At 48.8% G+C, this 18,841-nt stretch overlaps 1 protein-coding gene across 1 annotated transcript in view; it reads right to left on the reverse strand.

The window, feature by feature from the left end:
• plppr2b (phospholipid phosphatase related 2b) overlaps nt 1–18,841 on the reverse strand; it is a 218,146-nt gene that overhangs the window by 198,428 nt on the left and 877 nt on the right. The window contains exon 2 of the mRNA XM_084318674.1: nt 9,336–9,446. Coding sequence (XP_084174800.1) covers nt 9,336–9,446 — 111 coding nt within the window. The remainder of the gene's footprint in view (nt 1–9,335; nt 9,447–18,841) is intronic.

An 18,841-nucleotide genomic window follows, 5' to 3' on the forward strand; every position in this document is an offset into this window, starting at 1 on the left:
GGTGCCTGGTGACCAGGTTCAACATGAGCTCAAGAAAAAGGGTCTGAGACTGGCAGACTTCCCAGGAAATGAAAGTGATCCAGAGCTCTCCATCCTGATAGGAGCAGACTATTATTGGCAAATAGTATCAGGCAAAGTGGAGAGGCTGACAGAGACTTTGGTTGCGGTGGAGAGCACCTTTGGATGGTCTGTGCAGGGGCCTGTGTCCATGTCAAGTGTAGCTGAGGCAGCATGCATGCTCATCCCCATGGATGAAGACACACTTGTCTCCAATCAACTAAAGGCATTCTGGGAAATTGAGTCTCTGGGTATAACAGGCGAGAAAACACAGAACCCAGCAGAAGAAGAAGCTCAACAGATGTTCGAGAGAACAACAACCTTTAAAGATGGGCGATACCAAGTGGAGTTGCCATGGAAGGCAGAAAGAACAGAACTCCAAGACAACTACAGAATCGCTAAGAAAAGGTTTGATGGTCTGAAGAAAAGACTAAAGAAAGATGTTACCTTTTACAGCAGGTATCATGAAGTAGTGGAGGACTATTTACAACAGAACATAGCAGAGGACGTGCCGGAGGATGATGCAAGGACAGACAGTGTGAAATACTACTTACCTCACCACGCAGTACTGAGAGAGGACAAGGTGACGACGAAACTGAGAGTAGTGTTTGATGCTTCATCTCATGAAAATGGCCATCCATCCCTCAATGACTGCTTATTCACAGGACCCAACCTGAACCCAGACCTCCTCAACGTCCTGATTAAGTTCAGGCAACATGCGATCGCCTTCATGGCAGACATCAAGAAGGCCTTCCTGCAAATATCCCTCGCAGAAAGGGACAGAGATGCCGTGAGGTTCTTGTGGCTCACTGGCCCACCAAAGGGAGAAGAGGAGGAAGAGCCACGAGTGTTAAGGATGACCAGAGTGGTCTTTGGTGCTTCCCCAAGTCCATTCTTACTCGCTGCTACAATCAGGAAACACCTGAAACAGTATGAGACAGAACATCCATCCGTTGTAGAGACATTGAGAGAATCACTTTATGTCGATGATTTTATTGCAAGTTCACACAACGTTGAAGAAGCTTACACTGTGACGACAACTGCTAAACAAATGCTGTTGACCGCAGGCATGGACCTCTGCAAGTGGATGACAAACTCTCCTGAATTGATGGAAAAATGGGAGAAGAGCAAAACTGACCTCACGGTGGCGCCAGAGACACACGGAGCGGTACTGAAAGTGCTCGGCTTGGTATGGAGGCCAGAAACTGATGACTTCACCTTTGACTTAATGCCACTGGTGAGCATTCTAAAACAGAAGGAGAACACAAAGAGAAGTGTTCTGCAATCGTCTGCACGCATTTATGACCCCCTTGGGTTCCTGACTCCTTTCACAGTCAGAGTCAAGTGCATGTTCCAAGAAATGTGGGAGAGAGGACTCTCCTGGGATGAGGAGCTACCACCTGATCTGACTCGAGAATGGCAACAGTGGTGTTCGGAGCTCCCCCAGCTACACCAGCTCGCTATCCCAAGATGGTACAGAATAGACCTGCAGACAGAGAACAGCCACCTCCTGAAACTACATGTGTTCTGTGACGCCAGTGAAAGGGCTTACAGTGCTGTGGCCTACCTGCAGGGCAAAAACCAAGATGGAGAACTTAGAACGAGCTTAGTGGCATCCAAGTCCAGGTTAGCCCCTCTCAAGAAAATGACACTGCCGCGCCTGGAGCTCATGGGAGCTGTGATTGGGGCAAGACTAGCCAGCCACTTGATGAAGACTTTGAAAATGGAACACAAACAGATCACAATGTGGACAGACTCTATGATTACGCTGCACTGGATTTGCAGCTCCGCTCACAAGTGGAAACAGTTTGTCTCAAACAGAGTGACAGAGATCCAGTCCTTGACCAACCCAGAGTCATGGTCACACATAAAAGGGAAGGTAAATCCAGCTGACCTCCCTACCAGAGGACAGACTGTGGAAAACCTGATACAGAACAAGCTATGGTGGTACGGACCTGAAGTTCTGACCACACCTGACCAGTCACCTGATCAGTCAGAGGAGACTGATGAGGGCCAGGTTCCAGAAGAAGTTCACACAGAACTCAAGTGCCATCACCAGGTCACAGTACAGCTTACTGCAAATGACGCAGATCTCTCTGAACCAGTATTGGAGCTGGCAAGATATAGCAAACTGAGAAGGGTCTTAAGAGTGACTGCCTGGATCAAGAGGTTCATAACCAATGCTCAAAGGAAGACAAAGACACAAGGAGAGCTGACTGCTGACGAGCTCTTTGAGGCAGAAAGATACTGGATCAAGACAATACAACAACAAAGTTTCAGTCAGGAGATCAAATTACTGAAGACAGGAAAGAATCTGACGAACGACTGTAAAATAAAGGAACTCCAACCATTCCTGGATGAATATGAACTGCTCAGCGTGGGAGGAAGACTGCAACAGTCCAACTTCACCTTCCGAGAGCAGCACCCGTGGATTCTGCCCGGAAAACAAAGATACTCAGAAATGCTGATACAGTCCTGTCATGAAAAGATAATGCATTCAGGAGTGAGGGACACCTTAGTACAACTAAGAGAAAGATACTGGATCCTGCGTGCTAGACAGCTAGTCAAGCGTGTTTTAGCAAGATGCACTGTCTGCAAGAGATTCAAGGCAAAGGCTGGATGTCAGATCACTGCACCTTTACCAAGAGACAGAATAACTGAATCCCCACCCTTCGAAGTCACAGGTGTGGATTTTGCAGGACCGCTTTATGTGAAGGCAAATGGATCGGTGACGAAGTCATACATTGCACTGTTCACCTGTGCGGTGACCAGGGCGGTACACCTGGAACTGGTCTCAGATCAGTCGACAGAGAAATTCCTGTTAGCTCTGAAAAGATTCATTGCCAGAAGAGGAATATGTAAAGTTATCTACTCGGACAACGCAAGAACATTCAAGAGAGCTGAGCTGGACTTGAAGGAGCTGTGGAAGGCCATCAAAGACCCACAGCTGTTGGAGTTCTTCTCAGAAAAGGGCATCACCTGGAAGTTCATAGCCGAGCGAGCTGCATGGTGGGGCGGATTCTGGGAGAGGCTCGTCAGATCCGTAAAAACATGCCTAAGGAAGGTGCTTGGAAGAGCTTCACTCAACTTTGAAGAGATGTGCACAGTCCTAACGGAGGTTGAGGCTATCCTGAACTCTAGGCCTCTGACCTTTGTGCACAATGAAGTGGATGAACCACAGCCGTTGACCCCAGCCCACTTCCTGGTGGGTAAAAGACTCACGTCTCTGCCGCCCAAGACATTCCCAGTTGACGCACAACGCTCAAATCCTAAGTGTAAAGAGCTCAACCGAAGATGGAAGTACAGGCAGAGACTCGCAACCAGCTTCTGGAATAGCTGGCGTAAGGATTACTTGCTGGATCTGAAATCAGCACATCGCTGTGACACGCCGTCACCCACCCCTCTGAAAGAGGGTGACATTGTACTCATCGGAGAAGATAACACTCCCAGACAAACCTGGAAGCTGGGAAGAATCAAGGAACTGTTCCCAGGCCGAGATGGACTTGTGAGGTTGTGCACAGTTCGCACTACCTCAGGAACTTTGTTGAGGAGACCTATTCAGTTGTTATATTGTTTAGAGGTCTAGGATGAACTAGCAGTTCATCGGGGGGGAGAATGTTGTAACTTAATAGGCCAGGTTAATGATTATGAGTTATATTACATATATGTTAATATCGATTATTGTTTTTCCTTTGAAAGAAGAAGTGGAAGTGGAAGAGTGTTTGTTTATTCTAGTCAGAGATACTATTATTTACATTAGTCACCACAAGAAATACAAGTCCCAGGATGCATTGCACCTGCTACCAGCTGCGTCCTTTTAGGTGATTGACAGAGAGCGTTTTATGAATGAACCTGATGAGAACTCAACTGTAATGTAACGTGCGCTGAAGATTCTATATAAAGTACAACCTATTGGAATCCGACGTATTGGACAATCTATTCTTTTGGACAGTAGTTATTCTACATACATAACTAGCAGTGGTTTAATCTATCACAATCTTTAATACAGTCAGGGTTTTGTAACCCCTCAGTTACAACTACTACTACTACTACTACTACTACTACTACTACTACTACTACTACTACTACTACAGGCTATTACTACTACAGGCTAGGCTAACACTACTGCTACTACTAATTAAAATGGGCTCTTTGAAGCAATGTTTCTGCTGTGCCCCTGACCAGACTCACAGCAGGATAGCAGCGACAGTAGGCAGTATGGAGCTGATTGGCTGGAGAGAGAAGGGAGGGAGGGAAAGAAAGAGAGATGGGGGAGAGAGAGAGAGAGAGAGAGAGAGAGAGAGATAGCTACTGTAGCTTACCATATGTTGTTCCCATCCTACTATGAGAAGTGCAATTGTGTGTAATCCTCCTTAGTTGAAGAGGAAGCTGATAAGAAGGTTCTCACGTTCTAATCTAGAAGAAGTCAGGGATGAGAAATGGTGACATTAATGAGAGAGGAGAGAGGGAAGAATGGAGAGGGGAGATGTGGAGGGGTAGGATATTAGTGCTGGGCACTCTGATTCTTTTTATTGATTTGTTCATTTTGAGTCGATTCATCTAAATTAATCGAACCTTTCAGGGTTTCTTTTTTATGGTTTTTCCCCTCCTCAAATTGAGTTTCCTGAGACTCCTGGTGCCCAAGAAATGTGGCTTGTAAATGGGTTTTTAATGCATGTTGTTCATTAGTCTACTTTGATTATTTAGTGAAGCCATTGGCTTTAGTCTGTCTCACTGGCGTGGCATCCAGCCATCAGTGCTTCACTCCATTCCAGTGCTTTGTACTTGATAGAGTGAGTGTGTTGGGGAAAGAGAAGCAACCAGAACAGGCAGCCCGGCTCGTTTCAGGGAACTCAAACTATTCTGAGCTTTGTGATTGGAAGTTGGATTATATCATACTAGTACATACCACTGGTGACTCGGTAGGTAGATACACACTCAATCGACCAATCTGAGGCCCCTCCCACGTTTCTTGATCCTCCAATCATAACTTTTGGTCAATTACAGGAAATTAGCTTTCATTCAGCAAAGCTAAAAACAAAACTAATAAAAAAGAATAGCTTTAGAACTGTTGTTGAATTGGCTACCAGTCCAGTGGATGTGAAGTTTGAGAACGCAAGTAAGACAGTGATACTGGACTGGTACAGTATAAAGATAACGTTTTAAGAAGGCCTTCTTCAAGATCAACATCAAACATCAATATTGATCTTGAACAAGGCCTGAAGGCGAAACGTCATCGAAATACATTTGTGTGCAACACTTTTTCCCTTCTTTCAAGTCCTTCTTCCAGTGATCAGCACCTCACAGACAAGCCTCATTATGTGTTACTTTTCCATTATACAGTATAACGATACACACTGAGTGTGAATGAGACATGAGAGAGATACCAACAGAGAGAGCGACAGACTCTCAGAGAGAATGAAAGTCAACGAACAAGAAGGAGAGACAGAACAGGAGAGACAGACAGGAAGAGAGAAGGAGGGAGGCGGAAGGAGGCAGAGAGGAGAACAAGTGTGAGACAGTGAGAGAGGGGGGAGAGACATGTGAGAGCATGTAAGAACAAAATAGAGATACTGAGAGAGACAAAAGGGAAGAAGAAAGGAAAAAGAGAGAGAGAGAGCGCGAGAGAGAGAGAGAGAGAGAGAGAGAGAGAGAGAGAGAGAGAGAGAGAGAGGAGAGAGAGAGAGAGAAAAGAAAGAAAGAGGAGGAATAAGACTGGGCGTTTGAATTTAAAAGAAATACGTAATGAGATGCTAATGTTACAACAAAGGACCTGGCGCCCTCCGGGGGGAGCTATGCTACAGAAAGCCGCTCAGCATCAACACAACGGAGAGGGGAACTGAATAAAAAAATGCCATTTATGAAAGTACTGCAGTGCACACACATTCATTCAGGTGCATATATACCAGGGGCGTCCATTTGGTATGGCAAGGTATGGCACTCGCCATACCTTGGCAAATAAAAATGTAAAAAAATAATAATAATAAAAATTACAATTTTTTATGTTGATTTAGAATTCGAATGTCAACATTATGAACGAAGCTTCGAACTATTCGGTACAGCCCTAGCATGTTTTGATATTGTCAATTATCTCACTTTTACTAGGTGACTTTTACTGTGACTAACTGAAATATGCCCCAAAAAAAGGAAAATGGACATAGGGAAGTTTTTTTATCAAAGGGCAGCAGAGACAAGTGATACAGGGACACAGGTAAGGTCTGGCTTAGTGATTATAATAGTGCAGTTCAGCATTCAGTAACCCATACTTTTTGTGAATGTGTTTTTGATACTACATTCTGTTGAACACACACCTCAAAACCGTACCTAAGGAAAAGTAATAGACAGTTATGATATTACATTCTGCATAATTCGTATGCAAAATATTGTGGTTCCCTGCTTTAGTCTGTTGACACATTTCTATACTAAAAATGCTTGTGTAGTCCTGTGTCATACCTAAATGTCATATAACTGAATTGTATAGAAACAACTCACCAAAAGTGACTATTGCACAACTGATTTGACAAAAAAAATCCGCCAAGGGCCCCCCTTCACCCCCCACCCCCCCTCCTCGCCATACCTTGCCTTTTACTGAAAGGACGCCACTGATATATACAGAGATTGAGATCAAACCGGAATTACATCGTTCCCTTTTTCCTGTCAAAAACAACAATAAAAACCAGTGTATATAACATCAAAAAGATAAAGTGACAGTGTGTGGCGTCACACTTAACAGCACAGCACTGAAACCCCGGTGTGAGTCTGAAAGCACCTGCTGCTCACCTGTGCATAATATTGTGTATAATATTCCCCACCAGGAGACCGGTCATCAGCTAGACAGGTACTGACCCCAGCCCCAGGAGAGAGAGAGACAGTTGTGATTGGATGGGACACAGAGAGAGGAAAAGAGAGTGAGAGAGGGGGGGGTGATGACAAAAACACTTACAGTAGGGTGTAAAAGCAAAGGAGCATAAGGGAGAGTTTCATCACACCAACGATGTAATTACACGAGGGAACAAGCGTGGGAGAGGGGCGGCGGAAGAGAGGGGCGGCGGAGGAGAGGGGGAGGTTCTGTGTAAAAACTATCGAGCGACTGGCCGGTGCTCAAGAGACTGTCAAAGGGAATATTGGAGAAAGGCGCAAGGACCGCTCAAAGATATAAAAGCCTTGGAGATATTATGGTATGCACCATGAAATATTAGAAAGCTGAGAAAATCTGTATCATTATAACGAGCCCTCGTGGGGATGTTCAGAATGACATTGAGTCAGTCAGGACCAAAGTAAAATGAAGAATGAGTAAATGCAAGATGAGGTTTGTGGGGGGGGGGGGGGGGGGGGGGGCGGAGGGTTGTTTGATATCAATGCTATAAAAAAATGGAGAGGTGTCTTGTGTTGGGAGAGAGGTGCAATTGACTGGACTGGAGAATACAGGAGGAGAATGCAGGATGTACCCAGAAGGAGCAGGGAAGTGGCCACAGCAAGCATCTCAAGAGGAGACTGTGAATGAGCCTGGAACGGCGACGAGAAGAAGAACCAGATGAATGAAGTCATTCAGGAGAAGGATGTATTATCTAGTATATGTATGAAGAAAAATGGAAAAAGAGAAAGGTCACTAGAGAGAGAGTGCAGAATTGAATGCAGCACAGAATGAGAGAGCACTGGTGTTAGTGGGAGGAACGCTATAGAAAAGCTCTGTTTACTATTGATTCACTGGTGAGACAAAAATACACTCAAGTCCACCCACAGATTCCATGTTTATCTGCGGGGTACGTCTACTGTAGCAAAATCTAAAACAGCTAATAAAGCTAGTCTTACTTCTCCAGAGGTGTTTCAGTCCAGTTCTCAAACTATTGTAGAACAACACCCGTGGTTTTCACACCAAACATCTTTTATTACATGGACACATGAGCACCAAAGTATATTGAGTGGCTAAACTCAATTGTAAATTTTTTTTATTGAATATCCCTCCATCAAGGGGCTACTACTGCAAGGTTTCAAACTTGTTACACTAGCGCTCCCTTACTTTTGACATCACTAGAACCCTACCCTACCCACTTAACCACTCAACCGCCTGAAAATCCAATAAAAATGTTCTGGTGGGTGAAGCAGGGGGTATTTAACTTAGGCGTGATTTTACATCAAGGGACTAATACTACCGCGAGGGCTACTTTGCTCATTCCGCTAACGTTGCTCTAACGCAACGGACACTGCAGGCTACATGCATGTTAGCGGTGGAGCGGGATAATTGGCTTTTCCTTCAGTAATTAGGCCAATTAATTAGGAGATGCATGGCATGAAGCCATGAGCGCTCCTAGGTCATTTAGGGTTTAGGGAGCGAGGTGGCTGTGAGAGGAGGAAGAGGAGGAGGAGAGGAGGAAATAGATGAGTAGTAATGAAGGATGTCACTCAAGAGGGGCCGTTGCTACAACAGCACTTCAGAGATCCCATCTCTTATCCCCTGCGTCTTACCACCGATCTGTCAATTATTGTATTAATAACATGGAGTAAATTACCTTGTTGCAACACTCTAATCAAATTAGTCCTTTCTGATGCGAGCCACTGAATTGGGAGACGGAACCTCGCTAATTTGCACCGTTATGCAACAGAATCTCTTCTCCATCTCTGGTGTTAAATGAGGAAAAAAGACCAAGAGGGCATTTAGAGGCAGCAGAGCATAACATGTTTATTGTATTTTTCCACCCATTTCCCCTTGGCGTCTCCACCCCCCCAATTTACATATTCCATACTGTGATTGGTCGGGAGACATTCAAAGAGTTCCCATAACCGCACTATATAAACAGGTACTAAATATTTCCCCCTTTCTAAACGCGTTAGATAAATAGTCTGTGCTCAAATGACCAGGAGCAGAAGTGCACACATTTAAAAACCATTAGGGATGAAGTATGACTTGTTACCGTTTTAACTAGAATAAAGACGACTTTTTAATGAAGAAAGATTCATCCCTAATGCACATTTTCGAAATATAGTCACAGTGGGTTGCTTACACAGCAAAGTGTGCATGCTTCAGCCCTAACATTTGTTATTGGCCACAGGACAATAACCATAGTATAACAGGTGGTTATAGACAGTTCTTCAGACCAGCCGCAAACCAACACCGTGTCACCATGAAAGTTAATAACACGGTCTTAACCGCTCCAATCCAATCCAATTCAGGTGGCGAAACAGGGTTATTTAACTTAGGAGCGTGAGTTTCCATCAAGGGGCTGCAAGGTTTCAAACTCCTTAGCACTCCCGGTTATCGCTAGAAACCACACACTCACCTCTACCAACAGGAAGCAAGGTACGATGTAGATGCTGGTCTTCTGCAGGCCTCTGTCTCCAGGCATGGTCCTCGCATCTCTCCTCTGTCCTGACGAACGGCTCTGAGACATCTGTTGGGTCAAAGAGGAAATCTTTAGGAAGAGTTACATTTTATTGAGAGTTGTCTTTGTGGCTCAGTGGCCCAAGGCAAATGCAGAACATCCTGCCCAGATTGCTTTCAGAACGTCGTCCAAGCCAAGTCTCAGGTTCACCATAATTATACAGGATCTACCAATAATCTCCATGCCTCCTTTTTCAGAACTACTTTAGGTCAATTTGGTCCACTTTTACATTTTGTATTCACTACCAATACATCAGACGCTGTCCAACTTTTCAATGATGGTACCACTTTACAATAAGAGTACATTAATTAACATTAGTTAATACAGTAATAATCATTAATTAACAGTTAAATAATGTCTCTAGAAATCATTTACTAATGGTGTGCATGTTAACTAAGGTGTTCATTTATAAATTAATAAATAATCTCTAAAGATGTTAGTTAACGTTACATTGTAAAGTTGTAATTCTAAAGTGTGACCCCATGGCCTTTCCTCTATACTAGTGTCACAGTCAGGCCAAACTTTTCAAACCAAAGGAATATTCATGACCCCTAGAGAAAGAAAACTATTGATTTTGGTCACCCCATGCCTGAACAATATTTCCTCATGCAATATCACAGAATAATCTTTACCTTTCTATTTAACTTTTTTACATTAACCTAAACATTACACCATTACTTTTCCTTTTACCTGTTATTCTTTGCGTCTGTTAAGACTGCTTTTTCTAACCCTCTTCTGTGTTTCTTCTATTTGATCATACAATCTGCACAACCAACTGTTTTACAGATGATTTCAACTTGACAACAGAAACAAACAAAAAAAAATTCTACTGCATTTGATTTTCTGTCTGTGTTGATATTATACATATTACAGAAGATCAACTGCAGTCCAAGCTGTTCCCTAGCAACACAATTCCACTGAAACTGTCTATATTGATTTTGTTGTTTGTTTTCTGTGTGCTAAATAAAATCAAACAAATAAATCAATTAATTGTACTTGCGACATCATGGCTCAGAATCCATCTCATAGCCTTTGTCACGTGTTATAAGGGTTACAGATACACCCTTCCTCTCAGTCTTCAATGTAGTACATTTAATAAAGCTTAAAGGACCATTTTGCCGAATTTAAACCATATCTCTATGTATTTGTTATAGTAAGACATGCTTATAATTATTTACACACTTTCACACTTATCAGTGCTTTTTGTATCTTGGAGGGAGGCTCTATTGAGTAACCCAAATACTAAGCTTGATGACACAGTCACGGACTAGGCACCAGCACCAAGGCATGCAACAGTGTTACTGTTAAAAAGTTGGACCCCAAAGCAGAGACGGACACGCTGGGTAAAAAGTAAATCAAGGGTTTTATTAACCGCAAAATAATTGTCCAAAAACACAAAACACAGTGGCGGGGGAAAAAGGGCAGGCTGGATCGCCGGCCAACCGCTGGATATCCGTCCACACATGAATCCTCACGTGAATCCAGAGTGGCACACCAAATCTACACGGGGAAAAAGAGAAAACCATGACGAGTAAAAAATAATAATAAAAACGTACAAAAACCAACGGAGCACAAAAGTTCCCCAAAATTACGGAAGGTTCACACTGGGTTCAGCACTGGGTACTCTACCGACGAGATGGAATTATCTGGCACTGGAGTGGAGATCAAACCAGGGTTTTATTGTCTGGGAGTTTGGATGAGATGAGTGAAAGCCGGTGTGCCACCTGGTCAGCCACGCCCCCTGTCATGCTGTAGGAGAGGAGCTAATAGAGAAGGGAGGGGGAAGCCGGGGGAAATAAACACACACACTACACACTATACAATAAAACACAAAGGAACAAAACTACAATCATCACAGTACCCCTTCCCTCAACGGACGCCTCCTGGCCTATCAGGGTACTGGGCATGAAAGTCACTGATAAGGGCAGGATCTAAATGAGGGGACAAGAAACCCAAGATCGCTCCTCAGGACCATACCGCTCCCAGTCCACCAGGTATTGGTAGCCCTGCCCCTGCCGCCGAACGTCCAGCAGGCGTCGGACGGTGAATGCCGGATGACCGACGACGACCCGGGGCGGTAGAGGGGGCTCGGCCGGAGTGCACAAAGGGCTGGAGGACACAGATTTTAGGCGAGAGACATGGAACACTGGATGTACATTCAAGGGCGGGGGGCAACTTCAATCTCACCACACTGATCCACTTCATAAGGACCAATGTACTTGGGGGTCAACTTCCGTGATTCCGTTTGAAGCGGCAGGTCACGGGAGGACAACCAGACCTTCTGGCCTGGCTGATAATTGGGAGCAGGGGTGTGGTGACGATCGGCTAGCCTCTGGTTCCGGGCGGCAGTGCGGGTGAGGGCTTCCCGAACCTCACGCCAAACTCGGCGACCACGTCAAAGGTGCTCCTGCACTGAGGGAACTGCCACCCCGTCTCCTGGGCTGGGAAACTGTTAGAGGTCATAAATGGAGACATACCTGTGACGGAGCAGACCAGGGAGTTATGAGCGTATTCCACCCATGGCAAGTGGGTGGACCAGGATGCTGGATGGCGAAAGGCAACACAGCGCAAAGCCACTCCTAAGTCCTGGTTGTCCCGCTCCGTCTGTTCGTTTGGGGATGATATCCTGATGCATGTCCCCACTGGAGCACTGGAGATCTGACGGCAGCCGGTACAAACAACTGGTCTGCAGGACAACCCTCTGGAACAGGACGACCCTCATGGGCCTCCTGCACCAACCTTTCGATCTCCCACCTCGCTGCTCCAACCACACATGAGGAGGGCAGGATAGTCTCCTCCCCCGACGCTTCTCCAGAAGAGGCAAACTGGCATGAAAGTGCATCAGGCTTCACATTCCTGGATCCTGGTCGGTATGTGAGGGTGTAGTTGAAACGCCCCAGGAACAGAGCCCACCGTGCCTGGCGTGCATTCAGCCTAATAATAATAATGCAGGACCTCTTTAGGGGGTCATTATTCGGCATGCAACGAACTGGACATGCAATTGGAGCGGCACACACACACCGGGATACACACACACACACACACATGCATTGTCTTTTCCTCAGTCGCCGATGCGATTGAGTCTCTGCACATGACCCATCCCGTCGTCCTTCCCCCCATGGGCAGCCGGGAGCAGATAGGGCGTCAACGTGAGCCCCGGGGATCCAAGTGCTCCTGCCCGTCTTCGTCAAGGACACCACAGCGTTAGCGATCTGTTGTTGTGCACGTTTTTCCATTGGGTTTATCTTATCGGGGGGGGAAACCCTTGCGAGCACGGGGGGAACATGCAAACTCCACACAGAAAGGCCTGGGAGATACCCCACCTGGGTACCTGGCATCATGGAAACCTGGTCCCCAAGCGGGAATCGAACCCTGGACCTTCTTGCTGTGAGGCGACAGTGTTAACCACTACACCACCGTGCCTATCGGGAAGAACGGAGATATGACACGTTTTTCAGTCCAAACCACAAATAGATGGCTAGCACCGTCCAACCAATGTCTCCATTCCTGGAGAGCCAGCACCACCGCCAGAAGTTCACATCATAGTTCTTCTCCGCTGGGAGAGGCGGCGAGAGAAGAGCACACACGGGTGGATCTTCTGGTCAGCGGAGGAGCGCTGGGAAAGGACCACCCCCACCCCTGAGTCTGAGGCGTCCACCTCGACCACGAACTGGGCCTCTGGATCGGGGTGAGAGAGCACAGGTGCAGAAGAAAACAGCCTCTTCAGTTTAGCAAAGACCGCTACGGCTGAAGGAGACCACAGAAAAGGCAGTTTCACTGAAGTGAGTTGTGAGAGGGGCTGCTACTTTGCTATAAAAATGTGCAAAACCCAGAAACCTCTGTAGTTGTTTCCTGTTGTGCGGGGTAGGTCACTCCGTTACTCCTTGAACCTTGGCCGGCTCGGTCATGAGTTGTCCCTTCTCCACAATGAAACCTAGGAAACTCAGAGGGGGAATGAAAGGTGCATTTCTCAGCCTTCACATAGAGTCTGTTCTCCATCAGGCTCTGAAGGACCAGCTTAACATGTTGCACATGCTCCTGGGGGGAACAGGAGAACATTAAAATATCATCCAAATACACAAACACAAATCTATTCAGCATGTCATGTTATTTTTGGCGGTTATGCCGTTTAACCCGCTGTAGTCGATGCAGGGGCGTAGTGAACCGTCCTTCTTATCCATGAAGAAGAAACCCGCTGCCACGGGGGACAATGAGGACGAATGAGTCCTGCCGCCACAGACTCATTGATATAATTATCTATGACCTCCTTTTTCTGGCCCATGACTGCGCCATCAGGCATTGCTGTGGTTCACCCCCAAGAGAGTGGGCCTACTGATACGCATGTACTGTAACGAATACACTGTAGCGCTGAGAGAAAGGAGTCGGAGGCGGTGTCTCGAAGTTAAACCTAATTCCTTTATTAATCATCAGCATAACAACAAGTCGACGTAGTCGTGTCGACAGTAAATAAGAATGCCGGTGGCAGGAAGTGCCACTCTATAAATCGTCCGGGGGGAACTACTATTCCCAACGAGTTCCTTGTGAATTATGTACAGTCACTACACAAGCCCCCCCAGAATTCACCCATAGTCAAAATCCCCCCGGCGTGGGGGAACAATTGCCCGGCCTCTGCGTGTGCGGAAAACCGGGGGCGGGGAGGGCGGAGTGGCATAAGTGCCCGCGCCGTCCACGACACCCGGGGGCACGGAACGGCCTCGGCGAGCGCGGAAAACCGGGGGCGGAGAGGGGAAAGTGTCGCACGCGCCCGTACCCTCTCCGACACCCGGGGGCGCTGGCATCGGCGAGGCTGCCGGTGGCTCTGTGGGCGGTGGCACCCGGGGCAACGGCGGACGACCCCTGCGGGGGGGAAGGGCCAACTCCAAAGGTTGGGAAACGTCTACGTGAGCGGGCTTGATCCTGTCTATTGACACGGTCTCCGTCCTACCGCCCATGTCGACCATGAGGTCCTTATCACCGTGTCGCAGGACCCTAAACGGGCCATCGTAAGGGGGGCGTAGGGGCCCACGGTGCGCGTCGTGGCGAACAAAAACGTACTCCGCCGTGTGCAGGCTGCGCGGCACCCGGGAAACAGGGGTACCATGCTGCGACGTGGGAATCGGGGCGAAGGTCTGAGCTGCTTCTCGCAGGGTGGAACGCTGGCTGGCCGCGGACCAAGGGGTTGTCGCGTCCGGAATGAAATCCCCCGGGACGCGCAATGTCTGGCCGTATAACAGTTCCGCGGACGAGGACTGCAGGTCTTCCTTGGGGGCGCTCCTAAGTCCGAGCATGACCCACGGCAGCTTATCCACCCAGTTGCCGTCCGTCAGGCCTGCGCGCAGCGCCGCCTTCATGGACCGGTGGAAACGTTCGCATAGCCCGTTGGCCTGCGGGTGGTACGCGGTTGTACGGTGCAGTTTAACCCCCAGGCCGCTGGCGACCGCGTTCCAGAGCTCTGAGGTGAACTGCGAGCCCCGGTCGGAGGAGAGGTCGGACGGGGTCCCGAAAACGTGCGATCCACGTGCTGATAAAGGCGCGGGCCACGTCGGAAGAAGACGTTGAGGCGAGGGGAACGGCTTCCGGCCATCGGGTGGTCCTGTCCACCATAGTGAACAGGTAGGTAAACCCGTGAGAGGAAGGAAGCGGGCCCACGAGGTCAACATTGACGTGGTCGAATCTCCTCTCGGGAACTACGAATGTCACAAGCGGGGCCTTGGTATGTCGGTGCACTTTAGCCCGTTGGCAGGACACACATGCGTCGACCCAGGCCATCACGTCTTTCTTGAGCCCTCGCCACACAAATTTCTGTGACACCAACCTGCTCGAAGGCTTCCTACCGGGGTGAGACAGGTCGTGCACAGCCTCGAAAGCCCGCCTGCGCCAGCCTATAGGGACCAGCGGCCGGGGTTGCCCGGTGGAGAGGTCACAGAGCAGGGATGCGCCCGAGCCGCCAATCGCGACGTCTCTGAGGCGCAGACTGGTATCCGCTGTCCTGAGGGCCTGGATGTCGTGGTCGGAGGCCTGTTCCGAGCCCATGGCGACGTAGTCGAGGCCCAGTTGCACAGCTCCGATGACGACCCTGGATAGGCAGTCTGCGACCACGTTGGCTTTCCCGGCGATATGCCGTATGTCTGTTGTGTACTCAGAAATGTACGAGAGTTGGCGCTGTTGTCGCGCGGACCACGGTTCAGCCACCTTGGACATGGAGAACGTGAGTGGTTTGTGGTCGACGAAGGCCGTAAACTCCCGGCCCTCCAGCATGAAACGAAAATGGCGCACCGCCAACCAGAGACCTAGGAGCTCTCTGTCAAATGCGCTGTACTTGCGCTCCCTGGGGGTCAGTTGACGGCTGAAAAACGCCAGCGGTTGCCAGGCGCCGTCCACGTATTGTTCATGCACTGCGCCCACCGCGTAGTCTGACGCGTCGGTGGTAATGGCGACCGGGGCCCCCGGTGACGGGTGAGCCAACATGGCTGCATCCGCCAGGGCCGCCTTGGTGGCCGCGAAGGCTGTCGTCCTCTCGGCCGTCCAGTCGACAGGCTGGTTGGGGGACTTGTCCTTCAGCGCCTCGTAAAGCGGCCGCATGGTGTGGGCCGCCCGGGGGATGAACCGGTGATAAAATGTCACCATCCCGAGAAATTCTCTGAGTGCTCGGGCCGTCGGGGGTCGTGGGAAAGCGGAAACGGCTTCCACTTTCGACGGGAGGGGGGCGGCCCCCCTCCTGTCGATGAGGTGTCCGAGGAACTGTATGGAGGTCAACCCGAACTGGCACTTAGCCGGGTTGATGATTAGGCCGTGTTGGCCCAGCCTCGTAAAGAGGCATCGGAGGTGCGCCAGGTGCTCTTCGGGCGAGGAGCTGGCGACGAGGATGTCGTCCAGGTAGACAAAAATAAACGGCATGTCTCTGAGCGTCGAGTCCATTAGCCTCTGGAAAGACTGTGCCGCGTTCTTAAGTCCGAACGGCATCCGTAGGAACTCAAATAGACCGAAGGGTGTTACCACCGCCGTCTTCGGGACATCCAAGGGGTGTACCGGCACTTGGTGGTAACCGCGTACCAGGTCTACTTTCGAAAAGAACAGCTTACCCGCCAGGTGCCCTGAGAAGTCCTGGATGTGGGGGACCGGGTAGCGGTCTGGCGTGGTAGCATCGTTGAGGCGTCTGTAGTCACCGCACGGTCTCCATCCCCCGTCCGCTTTGGGCACGATGTGCAGCGGCGAGGCCCAGGGGCTGTCCGAGCGTCGGATAATCCCCAACTTCTCCATGTTGGCGAACTCTGACCTAGCGACTGCTAGTCTGTCAGGGTTGAGCCGGCGGGCCCTAGCGTACACGGGAGCTCCTTGAGTCTCTATGTGATGCTCGACCCTGTGTTTGGTGGTCGCGGCCGAGAACGTAGGCTGTGTCAAGCCAGGGAAACTCCCGCAGTAGGCGTTGGTACACGTCACCTTCTGCGAGCGAGCTGGCCAGCCCGCTGTATACCACTTCATTGCGCACACATGTCAAGGAAGCGTATGTCTGGGCGTCTACCAGGCGGCCGTGCCTCACGTCCACGAGGAGCCCATGTGCGCAGAGGAAATCTGCCCCGAGTAGTGGGAACGAGATGTCGGCCGTGACAAACTCCCACGTGAACTGCTGTCCCCCGAAACACAACTCCACGGTCCTCGTGCCGTAGGTGCGGATCGGGTTACCGTTGGCGGTCGTCAGTCGCGGACCCCCCTCCCCGCCGGCGGTGTCCTCCACCGTCGCCGGTAGGACGCTCCTCTGTGCTCCGGTGTCGCAGAGGAATTTCCGACCAGAGAGTGTGTCCTTAATGAAGAGTAGCCTGTTCGACGTACCTGCGCTCACGGCCGCTACTGGGCGCAGGTGTTGGCGTTTCCCGCCCTGACAAAAGTACAAGGTGGGCGGCACTTTGTTGCTTTCGCGCCGAAGCGTGCATGGAAATAACACAGGCCTGTGTCATTATTGCCGTCGGCCGCGGCGCCCCTCTCCATCTTCGCCCCTCCCCCTCTGGGCATGTGCGCCCGTGTCGGGGCTAGCACCTCTGGGGCTAAGTGCTGCGTGGCCAGGTAGAACCGGTCTGCCTCTTCTGCCAGAGCACGGGGATCCACAATGTTTGTATTGGCAAGTGCCGTCTGTACCCATGGCGGCATGTGTCTGAGGAACAGCTCTTTAAATAAAAAGTTCGGCTGTTCGGCGCCCAGTAGGTTCAGCATCATCTCCATATGCTCCGACGGCTTGCTGTCTCCCAAGCCACGTATATCCAGCAAGCGTCGGGCACGCTCAGACTGTGACAACTCAAAAATCCTGAGTAGGTGCGTCTTAAACGCCTCATATTTATTCTGGGCCGGTGGAGCGGTAATGAAGCCTACCGTCCTCGCCGCCGTAGTGTTGTTCAGACTCGAGACGACGTGGAAGTATTTTGCGGCGTCATCCACGATTCCCCGTAGGGCGAATTGCGCCTCAGTTTGGGCGAACCAAGCAGCTGCCGACTGCTCCCAAAACTCTGGCAGTCTGAGAAAAACAGCGTTTGCCATGTTTGTCGTATTCTCCGTCTCGGAAACTTCTTCGAGACTAATGTCGGGGTCACCAGTGTAGCGCTGAGAGAAAGGAGTCGGAGGCGGTGTCTCGAAGTTAAACCTAATTCCTTTATTAATCATCAGCGTAACAACAAGTCGACGTAGTCGTGTCGACAGTAAATAAGAATGCCGGTGGCAGGAAGTGCCACTCTATAAATCGTCCGGGGGGAACTACTATTCCCAACGAGTTCCTTGTGAATTATGTACAGTCACTACAACACTGACATATGCAGAAACAAGGTCCTTTAAATGCCATACAGCTTTTAGTAAGATGTTATTTGTTTAATTAAAATGAAAATGTTTGCTTAAGGCCTATTTACCATTCATTGTGATCAAACATCCCAATAATCTCCATCCCTCCTTTTTCAGAACTACTTTAGTTACATTTTGCTCCACTTTTTCTTTAATTCACTACAGATACGTCAGAAACTGTCCAACTTTTCAATTATGAAAATATGTTAAACTTTAATACTTGAATATGTTAATGTCGTTCATGTTCACAAGCTTCTATCCCCAGGCCAACAGGCTGCTCAACGAACAATGAACGCTACACAACAACCATCAAACGCACATAGCACACACACTCACTTTAAACAAACACACTGTAGCACCCACTCCCCACACTTTATATTTATTGATAAAGGATTTGCACTACAACTCGTACACCTTACTGTAAATTGTACCTAAATTGTACCTCATCCCATTTCTGCCTTGCACTATATAGTATTGTATATTAGTACACTGCATAGTATTGTATATTATATGGTAACTCAGTTACGTCTATTCTGCATCGAACATTGTACATATGTCTATACTGAACACTGTGACCTAAT

Source organism: Notolepis coatsorum (genome assembly GCF_963971535.1).
Source record: "Notolepis coatsorum genome assembly, chromosome: 7".
NCBI classification, from domain to species: Eukaryota; Metazoa; Chordata; class Actinopteri; order Aulopiformes; family Paralepididae; genus Notolepis; species Notolepis coatsorum.